Below are 18371 nucleotides of genomic sequence, written 5' to 3'. Positions count from 1 at the left end.
CAGACTGCATGTGCTCCTGCCGCTCCCTTACCGAGGGTACTATCCCCTCCTTCATTCCATCTCCTCATCATCACCCCACTGAGTCGAAATCCTTCCCTTGAGTAAAGCTTAGAAGAGAGGAATTCCATCTTTGCTATAAAAAGTGCAAAGAGCAGTGCCTGGCTTAAAAGCGCTCATTAAACATTTTCTGTTATTGTTGTGGTTACCGCTGTCCCTGTGAGTGTGCCATGAAGTCCTTAATCTTCACAAACGGACTAACCCCTTGCTCCTATGGGATATTTAACTGTAGCTCTCTTATGATGTGCCTAATTACTTCTTCTTGACTCCTATAGTTATTTAGCTATACAATTCATCTCCTCTTATGGACTGTGAGTTTCTAAAACAGATCCAATTTCATTCACTTTTATATCTTCCATGTCAGAATACAAGGCCCTACACGCAAATCTTTGAAGAAAAATGTTACATATCATGCCAAGCCACAAGGGGGCACGATTGAGCCACTGTACCAGTGGAATCCTCCTAGAGTTATTCATAAATTAGGTTTTAGAATTGAAAGGTTTTTTTTCCCCTTGAAGGTCTATTTGTAAATCTGTTTAAATATATATGCATTATGTATGATTACAAATCTATTCATGTTGACATGGAAAGATAGCTGTGATATAGTGAATTTTTAAAAGGAATAAGCAAAATAGAAGGTCTATGATCTGATTTTTGTATAACATCTAATCTTAAATACACGTGAGAGAAATAAAAGTCTGGAAGAATATCCACCAAAATGTTAACGGCGGTCATCTCTGGGAAGTGGGGGAGGAACACAGAATGGGAGTATGGAGATTTTATTTTCTATTCTGAACCCTTTTGGGTTTTTTAAAATAAACAATACATATTAAATTTTATAATCATTAAAATAAAGACGTATCCTTTAAGAAATCTCCAAGCAAAGTGTTTATTTTATTTCTCTTGTTACCTCACCTCCAGCCCCATATTTGATATATTTAAAAGTAAATATTTTGGGAATTTTCTGATAAATTAAAGCAAAGAATCCCAAATTCTCTTGGTACATGGGGCCCTTAGTGTCTCAGTAATTTTTTTGCAGCACCCCTTGAATGAAAGAAATACTTAACAGTTCCATTTCTTAAGTGTCAAAATCCAAACAACTTACCAAGTATTTATGTCCTAATAATTTCGTGGCCATTTGAAAGAATAATACACATAAATTGAAAAAATGTATTTTTATTTCATTCTTAAATGGCCACAATTACTTATTAATGGATAGTGTACCCCTCTTGGGCATCATACAACTTCTTAAACTTTGGAACCAGATCTCATCTCCTACTCCACACTGATTTTCATTAGGTACTCAGTTTTTAGCACAACTTACAACCACCTAACACCCAGCTTCACAAAGATAGGGCACCATTGGAAGGAATGCAGTGCGACCTAATGTTGAAACTATGAGCACCTTGAACTCATAGTTCTTGGGTATCCCACAACCGTCCAGTATAGTTGTGTTTCCCCTAAAAATTTAATTTATCTCATAGTATCCCTGCATGTTTACTCCAGCACCCATGGGCACCATGGCACACATTTTGGGAACCAGTAAATTCAAATGATAAAACTGATTCCCTGTAAGGCTGGCAAAGGAGGAGAAACTCATTAAACTAGACTTGAAGTTATTCCAGCCTAATAACTCAGTCGACACTATTTTTTTTTTTCTCTAAACCGAAGTCTTCGGGGAAGGAGAAAAGGATGGTGTGGGAAGCCGGGCTGAGCGCTGGATTCTGGTGGTTTCTCTATATCCCTATTCACCAAATTCCTCTGCCAATGATTCTCCTACTCAAAACTAAGAACAACAGCAATCTCTGAAGCAGCATGTTCCTGGGAAACACCCAAATTCTTTTCTGTGGTGTCTAGGATCTCCAACGAACCTACTCACTTTTCCGCCGCCCTCCACCCCAAAGTCTGAGGGTCTCCTACAAAGATGTAGGAGAGCAGAGCAGGTCCCACAGCACAAAGATGTAGGAGAACACAGAGAGACTCAACTGCTAACTGAGTTGGCCCTCATCTTTCCCTGCAGAGCTCCTGGGACCAAGCCCCCCTGCTCCCCGCAACAAGTACAGAATAATTACTATCTAAAACCACTTGAAGTCTGGATTAAGAAGTATTTTTCCCTAAAGTTTAATGAGCTCAGTCTCACATCTTGATTTAATGTGATGGCTTGTGATTTTCTATTATCAATTATCTAATTGATAGAACACGTTAGAACACTATTCTAATAGAAGACTAAAACAAACTCAAAAGGCATCTCCAATTTGTGGGGAGGGAAGTTCCATGCAGAGACTGCTTACACAAGTCCCTGGCGATCACAGAGAAATGGAAACAACACAAAGGTCCAAATGAACAGACAAGTGTGGTCTATCGAGCCATACAATGGTGTCTTAACCAGCCTTAAAAAGAAAGGAAATTCTGACCCACACTACAACATGGATGAACCTGGAAGACATTATCTAAGTGAAGAAAGCTAGTCACAAAAGGACAAATACTGTGTGATTCTACTTAAATGAGGTCCCTAGAGTGGTCAAATTCACAGAGAGAAAAGAGAAGAGAGGTCCCCAGGAGCGGGGGGAGTGAGGAGTGCAGAGTTATTGTTTTGTGGATACGGGGTTTCGGTTTGGGAAGATGAAACAGTTCCGAAGAATGGTTATACAACAGTCAATGTATTTAAGGCCACTGAATTGTACACTTAAAAGTTAAAATGATAAATTTTAGGTTAGGTATATAATTTGATTTTTTTAAAAAATCACACTGATGGCTTTCTGCTAAGGGAAGACTTGGATTTAACTGGAATCGCGTCCTTCAAGGTCAGTTGAAGAGCTTGTAGCAGATCTAGAGATAAGTCCATTTGGAGGACCTGGTGTTAAATCCACACAGGATGTTTCAAAAGCCAAAGGCCTGTTCCAAAGGAAACAATGTCTAAAGGAGAACTGTAGCAGCATGGAGAAGAGAAAAGAGCTTCCACCTCCTTTTTCCTAAGAATATTCCAATTTCCTCCACAGTTTCCAACCCTTCAGGCACAAGTGTGAAATCCTCACTCCTCTCCCTCTCAAAATCGATAATGCACTTCCCCGATGCTGCAAATCCGAGGCGTGACAAAATAGGCCCTAGAAGGACTGCTTGAAGAGACAGGCAAATGCAAACCCACCCGGGTACTAGAACACAGTGTCCTCCTGGGAGTAAGGCTTCCTGAGAGACGTTTCCTTGTTATCAGCGTCGGGCTGATGTTGCTAAAGGTCTAAGGCTTGAAGTTTGGGGTGCAGGAGAAGGGGTCTCTGGGGATAACCTGGGAAATTCTGGAGGATACCTTCTCTCTAAAGGCTCAGAGGAGTCCTGTAAGACAGAAATTTGAATTGTGCAAATCCTCACCCACTGAGCATTTTTAAAATATGCCTAGCTCCTCCCCGTCTTGATTTCTCTATTTTGTAAGTGGCATCCAATCTCAAATCTTTAGAGTCTTTTTTATTCCTCCTTTCATCAACACATTCCATTAGTCATCAAACTCTAAATTCAGCTCTAACAATATCTCCTTTTTTTCCCCTTGTCCCCAGCCATCATACTAGTTTATGTCCTTATAACTACCTCAGTAGCTTCCTCCCTGGTCTTCATATCTGTTTTCTTCCCTCTTTACAGCCTGCATCGGAAGAATGTTCTAGATCACTGTGCTGAGTATGTCACAACTATGCCTAAAAAACTTCGGTGGCTCCCCATTACCCACTGGATAAAAAAGACCAGACCCCTTAGTCTGGCATGTGATATTCTTTGTGGTTCTCACTCCAAACTGCCCTCCTACCTTTGCCACCACAGGGAAACTAACCCTACTGTCAAGTCAAAAATTCTCCATTCCCTGAATGGACCTCAAGGTTTCCCATCACACCTCGCCCTCCCTCGCCACCAGCCACTTGCTCATCCTCAATCAGTTCTGAACCCCCTCCTTTTCTCCTTGTATTTTTTTTTAATGATTTATTTATTTAACCTGGGAGTGGGGAGCACTCGAGAGTAAGGGGAGGAGCAGAGGGGACAAGGAGAGAGAGAATCTCAAGAAACTCCCTGCTGAGTACAGAGCCTGACTCAGGGCTTGACCTCACAACCCTGAGATCATGATCTGAACCAAAACCAAGAGTCCTACGCTCAACCAACAGAGCCACCCATGCATGCCTCTCCTTGTTTTTCTCTGTCTTTGAAGTCTGGCTTAAATGCGGGGACTTTGTGAAATCATTGATCTTTTCTTTGAATTCTCCCAGACACTTCAACAGTAGGAATCTCATAGTTCATAATATACTCAGCTTGGCTTAGTGTCATAAGTTTCAAAATAGTCAACCGTACAGTTGACCCTTGAACAACACAGGGGTTAGGGGTACTGACCCACTGCACAGTCGAAAATCCACATAAGTTTTACTAGTCTATAAACACATATTTTATATGGTACATGTATTATATACTGTGTTCTTACATTAAAACAAGCTAGAGAAAACATTATTAAGAAAATCATCAGCGGGGGCAGCGGGGTGGCTCAGTTGGTTGAGCCTCCACCTCTTGGTTTCAGCTCAGGTAGTGATCTCGGGGTTGTGGGAGCAAACCCCGGGCCAGGCTCCACACTCAGCACAGAGTCTGCTTGGGGGTTCTCGCTCCCTCTGCCCCTCCCCACCATGCACTTGCGAGCATGCATGCTTTCTACCTCTCTCTCGCTCACTCAAAAAAAAACAAATATTTAAAAGAAATCTTAAGGAAGAGAAAATACATTTACAGTACTGTACCATATTTATTTTAAAAATCCATATTTAAGTTAACCCACACACATACTCAGAACCCACACAGTTCAAACCTGTATAGTTCAAAAGTCAGCTACATATTAAAGTATTCCATATTGGAGGACCACAAACAAATTTGAATATAAAACTGTGCTATCAGGGCACCGGGGTGGCTCAGTGGGTTGGGGCCTCTGCCTTCAGCTCAGGTCATAATCCCAGGATTCTGGGATCGAGCCCCACATCGGGCTCTCTGTTCAGTGGGGAGCCTGCTTCCTCCAATCTCTCTCTCTGCCTTCCTCCTGGCTCCCCTCTGTTTAACAATGCTTGTGATCTCTGTCAAATAAATAAATAAAAATCTTAAAAAAAAAAAAAGAGAGAGATGGTATAAGAAAAGGAGATGAATTTTAAAAATACAAAAACAAAAAAACTGTGCTATCATCTCTTACTTTCCCCAAATGCTTAACGTAATGCTTTATACATCAAAAACATTTAATGTCTGTTGAATAATATTTAACACACACTATAAAATTCCTAAACCTCAATTATATCCTTAAGCCAGTGATCATATTCCTTTTTCTTTCTTACATCACAGATATTTTTCCTAATGAAATCTTAGATGGAATCCCAATATATGTCTTACGGGAAGATTTTGTATGTGTTCTATATACAGAATAAAGCACTTATAAGTGGCATCTCACTTTATGTACATTTATTTTAAGTTAAAATTTATAGCATTTCCTATTATTAAGTGAACTATGAGAATAGCAGGCTGTTTCGATGAATATAAAATGTGAAGTAGAGGGTTACGAGTAGTGATTTGCACTCAGCCATTTCCTCAGCTATTTCTGGGTTTTTCACATGATTCAGAAAATCCTGACTCACATCACTAAGTCACAGCGTGCACCTTCATGTGAGCAGACATCAACAGGGTAACACATTCTATTTTTTTAAAGCTCAGATTCAACCTGCTAGATCTGTGACACATTAAGAAAGCCATACACAGCAATTAAGAACCTAGAGTCTGCTCCCAACACTGGCTCCCCTCTGTTTAACAATGCAGACCTTAAGCAAGTTATTGGGCCTCAGTTTCTGCATCTGAAAACTGGAAATAATAATGGTTCTTCCCTCATAAGGTTGTACAAGAGCAAGATGGTGTTGGACAAATGTATGCCCCAATTGTCTTCGGTGTGTTAAAATGTGGTATAGGATACACTGAGGTGCGCAGTTTTAATGTTTTATTATATACTCAATCATTATTAAAACATTTATACGTGTAACGCATAAAGAATAGCAGTATAATGGAACTCATGTTCCCAACTGGCAATTACTGTTGAAATGCCCAGTGTACCCCTCCGTGATCCCGTTCCCTGTCCTCCCTCATGAGGGAACAGACCTTTGCCATATTTTATTTTTAATTTTTGTTTATCACTTACCCTATTACTATGGGCCAGGCTCTGTCCAAAGTGCCTTCCAAAATGTCCACCTCTCACCCTCCCCACAGCCCCACGAAGTGGACAGGATTCTCGCTGGCAATCTACAGATGCAGAACGTAGGGCACAAGGAACTATGACAGCATGCTCCCAGGCAGTTTGTACACGTTGCTGCCAGCATTTGAACCCACGCAGTGGGCCTCCAGAGTCCCTGTTCTCCCACACACCCAGGCTTGACACAAGGTGTTAAGGGCCCTCTCATGCCCTCCATGACCAGACACTGACTTAACACCCACCATGTGCCAGGCACCGGACTGGGGACTGCAGAGTTTAAGGAAAAGCATCTTCCTCTCCAGCACCTGACAGTTCCCAGAACACTGGTTCCTCCCACAGGAGCGGACTCCAGCTCTCTCACAGGCCCAGGCAGTCTAGAAGCGCCCACGAGCTGTGTGTGGCCTTGAGGACAGGCAAGCAGGCCCAGCCACTTCACCTTGGTGTTGGCCAGGGTGGGTCTCGACAACAATCAATCCCCAAGGAATCACGGGAAATTCCAAACTGTCTGCCCCCACTCCCCCGGCCTCTTCCTCATCAAGGCTTCCTCTGAGATGGGAACCACGTAGGACTGCGCAGGAATCCACAGCCTCTGCCAGCAAGCAGGCCAGTTACGGCCTCGTGGCCCAGCCCACAAGGAAAGGCCTCCACTTGAGCGCATGTCACTCCCCTAATTATTCTGTGTGCCTGGAGTCCAACAATAACAGAGCGTTTTTCACAAACAGCTCCCACCATGAACCTTGCAGCCTCGTGCATGCAGCCGAGCACTGAGAAGTGCTAAAGGGTCGGGGGTTCGTGCAGCCAACAGTCCCAGGCCTCTGGGGGAGAATCCCGGGCACTTTCTAGTCCAAAATCTGCCCCCAAAATAACTGCCTGAGGCCCCAGCTGCCTCCAGGGCCTACTTCCTGAGGCTGACCTGGGTCACAGTGGGTGGGGCCCTAAGAAGGCCCAGCAGATCTGAAAGCAGCTGCACCAGAGCCACTAAGAGAAAGAAGCAAGGGGTGGGGGACAGGATACTAAAGAAAGATCTTTCCTCCAGGGTCACATTCAGCGAGTGCTCCCAAGGCTATATCATATCGCGAAGATTGGTTTTTCAGTAAAGTTACTTACTCAATACCAGCCCTGGCAGATACTGGGATTGGAGGTACGGTTCTAGGATATAACGGCTAAGTCCCCTACATTATGGGGGGGGGGGGACAGCAATAATCAAACTAATAATTTCGGATCGTGATTAGTGCTTTGAAGAAAATAAAATATCTTTGTCCCATGGGGGTGGACAGGGAAATGAATATGAACTAAGATCTAAAGGAGGAGGTAGCAAAGCAAAGGCAAGGGAAAAGCATTCCAGGCAGAGAGAACAGAAGTGCAAGACCCTGAGGTCTCTGATTAAACGCTGATTAGGGGTTTAAAAAAAATGTTTGATGAAAAACTAGTGCTCTCAAAATTCTAGTACATGGTAGAGTTACTTCCTTAAGAGCATAAAGATCAAAGTGCTGTGTTGGAAAGAAATTTGTCCTTGGCTTTAAACGAAGATGCAAAAAGAATGTCTTTGAATATATATTTATATGTCTCACAAAGATCTTTTTAAAAAGCCTTTCATGTCCTTTATCCTTTAAACTTTTGTAATATAGGTTGAAAGCATGATACAATCTTTCTCTTCCAGCTCAAGCACTGAAAGATCTTTCTCCTAGAACTAATGAAGACATCCGTTCTGTCCGGATGTAATTTACCTCCCTTGTTCCAGATTTTGAAATAAGAATACCACCTACCCCTAATTGCAACTATGTAAAAAAAAAAAAAAAAAAATGTGTGCACAGGGATTAAGACGATGGGAGACTAGGAAGGGGTGGCAGTTGTTTTTCAATATTCCTTTGTTACTATTAAAACTGGGAATAAAAAATACATTGTGCTTAACTGTGCAATTTGCTTGTCTTCAATGTGAATAAATGTGTTTTTAACTGCTGTTCATGTCCCATTTCCAACATCACCACCGACAACCTCTCCCGGCTACAAATAGAGTTGAGAAGTGCAAGAAAGAGGTCTTTACAAACCCTCGTACAGTGAGTGCTTCGGCTCACGCACAATCCCTGTGCACCCTTCTTTCTCTCCGTGGACGGAACTTCTTGGGGATCCTTCGGGATCCTGGCCGTATTTCCCCCCAGGCTCTTATTAAAACCAGGTGCGCGGGAGGAGGGCCTTTTGCAAAGAAAAGGCTTCGCTTGGCCCAAAGCTCCCCCTTCCGGTGTGTTTTCTAGAAAGGATTCGTGAGCTGAGCAAAGAGAAAGCTGGCAACTCCTGCGGGGCGGGCAAACGGGGCGTGTGGTCACGGCGGACCCGCGCGCGGCCTGGCTGTGCCAGGGCCAAGTGTGCAGGGGCCCCAAGTGAGCCGGGGACACGGACACTGCGCCCCCGCCTCCGGGAGTGTGATCGGCGCGCAGGTGAAGCCCCAGAACCACAGCTCGGCCCGCGGGGGCCTAGAAGAGCGGGACGGCGGCCGCGGGGCCACCGCAGATCCGAGCGTGAGAGCCGGGCGCGCGGAGGGGCCGGCCGAGCCCCCGATCTGCGGAGCTCCGCCGCCGTCTGCTGCCGGAACTCGCGCGGGTCGCGCGGCGCTTACCGTCGGCGGCCGGTGGCGCTCGCGTCTCCAGGGTCCCGGCCCGGCGCGCGGGGCTGGGGGGGAAGTGACGCGGCGGCCGGCGCGCTGGGAGCTGGGGTCTCCGCACTCGGGGCAGCGCGGCGCGGGGTGCCTGCGGGCCTCTCTGCCCGCGACCTTTGACCGGCGGTCGGGCCTGGGAGGACGAAGACCGCGCCCCCTCCCGAGCGCGCAGGGAAACTCCTGAGAGAGCTTGGGAGAGCTTGGTCCTGCTGGGCCGGGACCCCCACTTCGGGCCCAGCATCTGGGGTGACGGCGTTGGTTACTTGTGGGGGTCAGAGATTTGAGTGTGGGCGCTTTCATCAGACCCTAGAGCTATTCAAAGTGGAGACCACGGGACGAGAAAAAAGGAGCATTATTAGGTTACAAACGGTTAAGGAGCAGAGAACAGGGAACCCCAAAAATACAGTTGCAATTTTTGAGCGGCCACTTACTATTCCTTAGACCAAACGACAAAACGACTTTTTTTCTTTCTTTCTTTCTTTTTCTCTGCTGCTTTTAAGAGCGCTTAACTAAGCTCTATATAGCCTCGGTTCCGACAGCCCTGCATGAATTTTCAGTAACCCCAGGAAACCGCCAGCCAGACAAGACGGTGAGAAGGCCTCCCATCCCAAATGTTTGCCTGTACATTTGGTCCCATGAAAACTCCAAATCGGGTCACCCCAGCATGTCTTCTGGGCGTGGTGCCCTGTTTGATGGGAAAAAGTATTCTCGGCCCCAACCCCAAGATCCTGTGACAGCTAACAAAGGGAATTCTAGAAAAGTTTCCAGACTGAAGCAACCCTAGTAATTTCTGGTAAAACATTATCTAAAGCCAGTTTCTCAAATCGTGGTCCAGGGGCCACCTACATCCTGGGATCCTTGGTAGAGATTCAGGATTTAGGGCCTACACTATAGCTAAATAAATTAGATTCAGAATGATGAGGCCCAGGAATCTGCATCTTTAGAAGCTTGTCTTTCGAGGTTTCTGCTCAGTATGGTTTGAGAATTACTAGACTTAGCCCTTTATTTGATACTGCTGAAATGGTGCTTGTTTTTCCATCTGGAGCACTGCCTCCAGACTCTCAACAGTGTTAAACATTCTTCTTCTCCTTCTCCTTCTTCTTCTTCCTTAGGCCACAAAATTTGGCTTCCAAACAAACTGTGCCTTATCTCATGAATTTAAAAAAAAGAAAGAAAGAAAGAAATATGTCAAAGCATTACTTCCCACTGTCTGGGGCTCTGAGCACATCCTAATAATTAAAAAAAAAAAAAAAAAAAAACCACTAGGTAAGTGAATTATGCTGAGTGCCTTCCACTAATGTTGGGCTATTTGTCAATCTTAGCCCAACCCACTCCTGTCCTGCTGCTATTGACTGAATGCTTGCGTCCCCTAAAATTCATGGTGAGACCTCATCCCCAGCGTGATGGTATTTGGAGGTGGGGCCTTTGGAAGATGATCAAGTCAGATGATCCCTACTGGGATTCAGGACTTTATAAGCGGCTTGGGAAAGCTGCTTCACTCTTCTGCCATGTAAGACACAGCTCGGCGATGAATGGCTGAACCAGGGTATGGGCTTCCACCAGACACCAAATCTGCCAGTGTTATCCTAGCTTCCAGAACTGTGAGGAATTTCTGTTGTTTATAAGCTACTGGGTCTATGGTATTCTGTCCTAACAAGCCCAAATGGGCTAAGAAACCTGCTGGTTTTTCTTCTGTTTCACTCAAGCCTCAATCAGTACAGCCTTCCTGATAAAATGGAAGCTGAGCCTGTGATGATGGCAGCTTCCAATTTGCACTGTGCAATAAAGTCATCTGTGGAGCTTCTTAGACTACTGACCCACACAGAATGTCAGTAATCCCAAACATATTTGTTTGCAGAAAATTTATTTTACAAAGCATCTCATGGAATTAATGAGTTATCAAAAGTGGACTGTCAGAAAGAACAGTGCATTGAAGTTGAGGAAATAATTAAGAGGGTAAACAGAATTTTTGCAACAAAAATATTTAACACCGGGGCGCTTGGGTGGCTTAGTGGGTTAAAGCCTCTGCCTTTGGCTTGGGTCATGATCCCAGGGTCCTGGGATTGAGCCCCACATCGGGCTCTCCCCTCAGCAAGGGCCCTGTTTCCTCCTCTTCTCTTTCTCTCTCTCTCTCTCTCTGCCTGCCTCTCAGCCTTCTTGTGATCTCTGTCTGTCAAATAAATACATAAAATCTTTAAAAAATATGTATTTAACTGTATTTAACACCTTCTTTCTTGCAGTATCAAGAATTGGAAATAACTCAAATTTGTCTAGCAGTAGAAAGTTGGTTAAATAAATGATGGCACATCTATATGAAGGAATACAAGACGACTATTAACATAGTTTAGAGATTATTTATTGACTTGGAAAGATCTTGTTGAGCAAAGTGAGAAGGGAACATGAACAAATGCTCCCTTCTTGTTTAAAAAAAAAAAAAAATCTAGTGGTAACTGACATAAGACCCACAAAAGCAAACTCCTAAGGGGGTGATAGTGAACATAGAAAAGAATCCCGATTTTGAACTGCAGACCTGAGAAACAGAGCCGAAAACAGAGTTTTAGTTTGAAATCTACTGAAGAATCAATTAGATAAGCTCTCCAAGTCATCTGCTGCCCCCCACGGCAGCAAAACCCTGAAGGTTTATTCTTTGGAGAGGGTGAATGTTTCAAAAACAAGAGGACTCGATGAAAATTTAAATATTGCCCCAACACTCTCCCCCAGCAGGCTGGAAGCCTGACATACATCCTCCAGGGAAGGGATTGCAAGATTTCTTCTCTATGTCATGAAGGGTTCCTGATCAGATCCCATAAAACTGCGCTCTGGTGAAGCCCACAGTTGACAAACCCATCCACACACACGAAGCTTCTAATCAGAGTTTCTCTGCCCACTTGGCAGATATCAAGAATCACCAGATGTTAGAAGGAAAATGCTAATGTCAAAGAAGTGGTAAGAGCAAATAGAAAGAAATGAAGACTATAAAAAGAAGGCACGTGGGTGGCTCAGTGGATTAAAGTCTCTGCCTTTAGCTCAGGTCATGATCCCAGAGTCCTCGGATCGAGCCCCGCATCAGGCTCTCTGCTCTGCAGGGAGCCTGCTTCCTCCTCTCTCTCTGCCTGCCTCTCTGCCTACTTGTGATCTCTGTCTGCCAGATAAATAAATAAAATATTTTTTAAAAAAGAAGAAGAAAAACCATTTTTTAAAATTACAATTCTCAGAGAGATAAAAGAAGATATAAGTCTATGGAACAAGAAGAGTCTGTTTAAAAACAAGGGAACTAAGAAAAGAGAGCTCTTCAACATTATATATATGAAAATAATAAGGCATAACAGATATAAGTGAAAATAAAGGAAAGACCAGATCAACTAAACGATAGTATTCCAGGGAGACAAGATTGAAAACAATAGAGGGGAGGCTATCATTAAATAATTAATTGTTTAATCAGTAGGATTCCCCCCACTGAAGGCCATGAGTTTTCTGATGGTAAGGGCATCTTGAGTGCTCAGAAAAAATGGTTTAAAATAAACCTACACAAAGCAACATCACTATGAAATTTCAGAATATTAGTACAAATAGATTTGAACCACATCTAAAGAAAAAAAAAAAAGAGTGACCTAGAAAGGATCAAGAATCAAAAATAACTTCAGACTTCTTGACAACAGCACTAGAAGTTGTAAGACAATGGTAGCTAATATTATAGACTTAACTTTAGCTCTATTGGACTATAGTGAGTGTTTTACAATTCATCCTTACCACAACCTTATGAAATAGGTGCTTTTCTTATCTCCATTTTACAGGTGAGAAATCTGAGGTACAAAGGAACAAACTACAAACTTGCCCAAATGACCTAGGTAATAAATGGTAAGCACTAGGATTGAATCCAGGCTGTCTGGCTCCAAAGTCTGAGATCTCATTGATATATCATACTGAAACAGTGCTTTTGAAATTAGACATGAAAAGTACATCAACACAAAATTATATATCCAGCCAAATTATCAGTAAGTGAGAAATAAAGATATTTTTAGACATGCATGTTCTTTAAAAAAAAATCTACCTTTCACATACCCTTTCTTAAGGACAAATATATAATTCCAACTCTATGAGGTACCGAGAATAGTCAAATGCACAGAGACAGAACGTAGAACATTGGTTACAGGTATGCAGAGAGGTGAGAATAAGGAGTGGTTAATGGGTACAGAATTTCACTTTGGGAAGATGGAAAAAGTCTTGAAAACGGATGGTCGTGATGGTTGCACGATAATGTGAATATGCTTAATGCCTTTGAATTATACACTGAAAAATGGTTAGAATGGTAAATTTTAGATTATGTTGACCAAAAGGGAAAAAAAAAAGCTACTAGAGGAGAAGGTACACCACCCCAATGAGGGAGTGGAACAAGAAGGAGAAAAGTTGGGATACAGGAAGCAAGAAATCTAACTCAAGAGCAGGCCAGAAGGATCCCCAGGATAAGGATGGAGATGCTATCCAAGGATAGCAGCTGTCCAGGAGACACAGAGAACAACATTCCACAATGCAGCAGGTCAGAAGGCTCTAGGAGTGACATCTCCAAAAAGAGGAATCAATGAAAAATAGAATGTCTACTGAACTTATATAGCTAACTGGGAGATAATTGGAGGCTACATTACAAGGACATGAAAACCTAAGCAAACAAACAGGATGATCGTCATGTCTGGGAAAACCTCAAATTGGCATAGAAATTAAAAAATTATCTTGGTACTCTTATACTCTGTGGCTCAGCTGTGAATTGCATGTATCTCATCACAAGATGTTGACCATGGAACACTGATCCAATCACAGTTATGATAGAACTTCTTTGAGAAGATGAGTGGTGTGTAACAGGGTGGGCAAATGATCACGAAAACCAAATTCTTGGGAATTAGTCGATAATACTTATGAAAGAAAAACCAAGAAGTGGCTTAGACACATGTGTTAAGTACCAAAATAAACAACTAAAAGATTTAAAAGCAGTTGTCTCTTAAAAAAGCAGAAAACTAAGGAGACAGAGTGGTTTGGAAACTGCTATTTTTTGTGATAAGCCTTGTTGAACTATTTGACTCTTCAAACCACATGGGAATGGAAGTTAGGTAAAAATTTTTAAAGAACAGACCAAAAAAAGACAAATGCAATTCTGAAACTCCTCCAGATGATCCAGAAAAGTCTGTTTCTCCTTATTTTCTCAAATCAAACTCACTTTTTTTCAAGCAGCAGTTTTCTGCATGATTCCTCTATCATTCTCTTCCATTGTACGCACATTTTCATTAGACGAGCTTTTGTGAACTAACCTGGGAACGCAACCATTGCTTATACTACTTCTCCAGAGATGTGTAGCTCCTAACCAAACAACTTCAAAAAAAATAAAATTTTTTTTCAGAACTTCTGTTTATTTACTGGGGACCATATTATCCATTCCCATAAGATTTTACAATACAGCTGAAAAGCATTTGAAAAATCGGAGGGTTTTGTGATTGTGTTCAACACCATGCCAATTGTTTGGTAAGAGCCAGTGAATGGGGTGACACCTGGAAAGAGTGATGGGCAGGGGGCCGTCCCTGGGGAAGGCCCCATCCAGGAGGCTCAATTCAAGCTGAACCTGTCAAGATGGATGGTAGCTTGTGTAGATGGTGGTATTGATCAGGATTCTATGCAAGTGACAGATACTCAACCAAACCAGCTAAGCTGGAAGTAGAATTTTTTGGGTCCACCCAACTAGGACATCCACCAGCTTCCGGCAAAGATGGATCCTGGGTCCAGAAGTGGCGCTAAGTGCTCTCCATCTCCATGGCTCCCCTCTGCAGCTCTAGTCTAACCTTTGGAGCTTTGCCACTTAGGGTGCCAATGGGGTGGGTGGATAACTTTACTGGTTCTACATCCAAATCCCAGGGGAAGACCCAGATTGGTTCTCCAGTGGTTCAGGTGAATGGATACTGTGATGAACCAGGCTTGAATTGGCTGCCAGAAAAGGGAAAGATGGGGAATAAACTACTGGGGTGCCAAAATAAAACCTATTACATCCCTGTGTAATTGTACATACCAAATATGCTCTAGAGGAGATTTATTAGCGCATGGACCAATTGGCAGTATAAGTAAAAATGCCTCATAAATGCTAAAAGCACCATGAGATGTTGGTTGTGAGTCAGTATGAAATGTAAGTCTGCATCGGCCCTGCCCAGCCAAACTGCAATTACTCCTGGATCTTTAGCTCTCTGAATGTTTTAAGTTTTTCTTTCCTCCTAGCAGATTCATTTGTCACCGTTTCCCCGAATATTGGCCTCTTTCTTCTCCCAGAGTCTGCTTCCAACTGCAGTGAAAAATTTGTTCATGTCATTTTTCAAAGGAAGTCAGAAAGGGAAAAAAAAATGTCCAAAGTTGGAATGGTTTGAAACTGAAAACATAATGGATGTATGTGTGTGCGTGTAATCAGATTGTTCTCAGCATCTTTCACTCTACCGTTTCCCTAATCTATTGAGTCACTTTCTTGGCCTCGTTGCTCTAGTCCTCCAATAAGCCAAAAATGTTTTGCTGATACTAGCTGCAATTTATTGAGTGATAGGATATTTGTAACGTACTTTGAGACTGAGCTTATAGCCCCAAAGATTAGGCAATCAATTAGCAGAGAAATATTTTTGCCATCTAAAGAAAAAAAAACAATTTCAGAATAATTAACTGTCTATATTGGGATTTCCAGTTTTTATAAGGCTACTTTAGACATCTGAATTTTAATTAGGTGTGCAGCTTTCATTTAATGCTGACAATGTGAAGTAGGCTGCTGCCGAAATTTGGTTCTGGTAAATGTCTCAGTGATGTCAACACTTGAATATCTAAGACTATATTGAATTTTGTATTTGAAGGTAATATGGATGAAAGCTAACTACCTAGGAGTCTTGAGGTTTACTAAAAAGATCCTGGTAATATTCTCCGTAATGGGCACTAGCAAAATCTTAGAATATGGCCTCTACTTCATTAGCACAAAATTACCCAAACAAGACATTATTGGATACCTGCTCAAGGCCATTCTCAATCCACTTCCTCCTCACCAGCTTCCCACTACAGCGACTGAAAATTCCAGGTATTTATTTTCCCAGCCTCCTCTGTAGCTAGATGGCCATATGATCCAGTTGAGGCTGTTTAGATGGAAGAGAAAGGGGGTTTGGGGAAAGATTTTCCTATCTCAGTAAAAGACAAGATGCATGGGAAGAGAGCCCTTTTGTGTCCGTCCTTCCTGCTTCCTTCTTTGTGGGTCATATTTGAGAATGTAACACCTGGAGCTTTAGCAGCCATTGGTAACCATTGCTGAAACACTGCGTATGATAAAGCAGAAAAAGCCCGGGTCTCTGGGGCCATCTTTGAGCCACAACACCAATTAGACTGGCACATTTCATACTAAGTGTGACTAGTAATCTACACTTCAGCCAGCGGGCATTCTATCACTTTTAACCAAAGACATGAATATCTTTTTTTTTTTTTTTTAAAGAGAGAGAGAGAGCGTGGGGGAGGGGAGGCAGAGGGAGAGAATCTTAAGCAGGCTCCACATGCAGCACAGATCTCTACATGGGGTTAAACTCAGGGCTCAATCTTACAACCACGAGACCATGAACTGATCTAAAATCAAGAATCAGATGCTTAACCAACTCAGCCACCCAGGCTCCCCATTATCTTTAAATTATTCAGGGATATAAATTATTTACCTGCTAACCATCCTCTGCTCTCCCTTTTCTGATGCTACCTGGGTTTTTATTTGGGTATCCAGTCTTCTTATGTATTTCATGTAGCCAGTGGGTACAGATTCTGTCCCCACATCCAGAGGCGATCATTTGTTGACTTAAGTCAATCAACAAATTCCACGCCCCTGGCTTTGAGTGGTGATTGATTCAAGGATTAGCTGCAACTTAAGTTGTCCTACCGGGGAGAACTTTGGGTTTGTATTTGGAATGCTAGGAAATGAGTGGTCTCTTACCTTCTGAACTACTCACATATGAAGCCTGGAATGCAAACAGAAGGCAAAACAGAAAGATGAAAAGAAACTGAGTCCATGATAATGTCCTTGAGGTGCCAGATCACCCTGGTTTTACCGTTACATGAGCTCATGAATCTACTTTATTAAAGTCAGTTTGAGTTGCATTTTCTGTTCTCATTCTGATTTGACACATCTCCTATCTGGACAGATGCGCAACAAAGAAGAACACCAAATGGAGGCATTTTAAGAAGCAAAAGTGAAAGCATCCCTCCATATCTCCACCATATTAGGTAGATGTATGGTCATTCGTCCTTTTTTTCACTCACCAAAGCTGGAGAAAAATATGACACATCAAGTTGTCCCATGTAATGTCACATGCCACTTACTCTGTAGGGCTTTAGCAAGTAATTGGCCTGTCTGTCTTGGTGTCTATACAGGTAAAATGGAGGTGATAATGGTACCCATCTCATAGAGAGGCATGGGGGCTAAATGTGGGAATGCATGTCAAGTGCCTCTGACAGAGCCTGTTCATAGTCAACTCTCAGTAGATGTTGATTATTATGATGATAACGAATCCTCTGTCAACTAGGGATTGCCCTGAGGAGACCAATATCTCCTGCCCAATATTCCCAATGATCTTTGAACAAGATATCATCATGTTGAAGAGCTCATTCCTCTTCTTTCAGTCAAAAGAGAGCAAAATAAGATTCCTTTTTTTTTTTTTTTTTTTTTTAATTTGACAGGCAGAGATCACAAGTAGGCAGAGACACAGGCAGAGAGAGGGGAGGAAGCAGGCTCTCCGCAGAGCAGAGAGCCCGATGTGGGGCTCGATCCCAGGACCCTGGGATCATGACCTGGGCTGAAGGCAGAGGCTTTAACCCACTGAGCCACCCAGGCACCCCATCCTTTGGATTTCTAAAGAGACCCACAACTCCTTAGCTCACACATAGATCTCCTAATCAAAGTTCAGGAGTGAACTTTGATTAGGAGAGTTCTGAAACTCAAAGTTTCAGAAGGACCTGGAGCACTTAAATGCTATTGATTCTTACTCTCTGTGAAAAGGGGGTTCTCCCCCGCTGTATCTATCCTCTTACCCTGGGAATCCAGAACTCGCCCGACAGCACACCAGCACCACGCCCTGCGTGAGAAGAAAGCCCAGCTTGGGGCATGTTTATATTTGGGTATTGCTGCCCCCTCACCCCTTAGTCCGCCGGGGAAAGACCAGGATGGATTCGTAGACCCAGAGGGAGAGGGAGAAACCTGGAGACTGAGAAGCAGCCTCTGTAAACAAGGTTCCTGGAACAACTGCTTTGGTGATTTCATCCCTGGTCAGGGATGCCATAAAAAAGAGAAATATTCAGTGATCCCCGTTCCACATCGCTGTAAAAGACTTAGAATCAGGGCCCAAAAAGCTTGGGTTCCAGCAACATTCTGCTTTGACAGGACCTTAAAATGCC

General features: G+C 43.0%; 1 protein-coding gene across 1 annotated transcript in view; it reads right to left on the bottom strand.

The window, feature by feature from the left end:
* LOC101670138 overlaps positions 1 to 18371 on the bottom strand; it is a 206565-nt gene that overhangs the window by 158290 nt on the left and 29904 nt on the right. Inside the window, exon 3 of the mRNA XM_004755921.3 lies at positions 8904 to 9204. Within this exon, the coding sequence (XP_004755978.2) occupies positions 8904 to 9204 (301 nt within the window). The remainder of the gene's footprint in view (positions 1 to 8903; positions 9205 to 18371) is intronic.

Source organism: Mustela putorius, unplaced genomic scaffold, assembly GCF_011764305.1.
Source record: "Mustela putorius furo isolate JIRA1106 unplaced genomic scaffold, ASM1176430v1.1 tig00003859_pilon_pilon_pilon, whole genome shotgun sequence".
NCBI lineage: Eukaryota > Metazoa > Chordata > Mammalia > Carnivora > Mustelidae > Mustela > Mustela putorius.
This window is presented reverse-complemented; position numbering and strand designations above follow the sequence as displayed.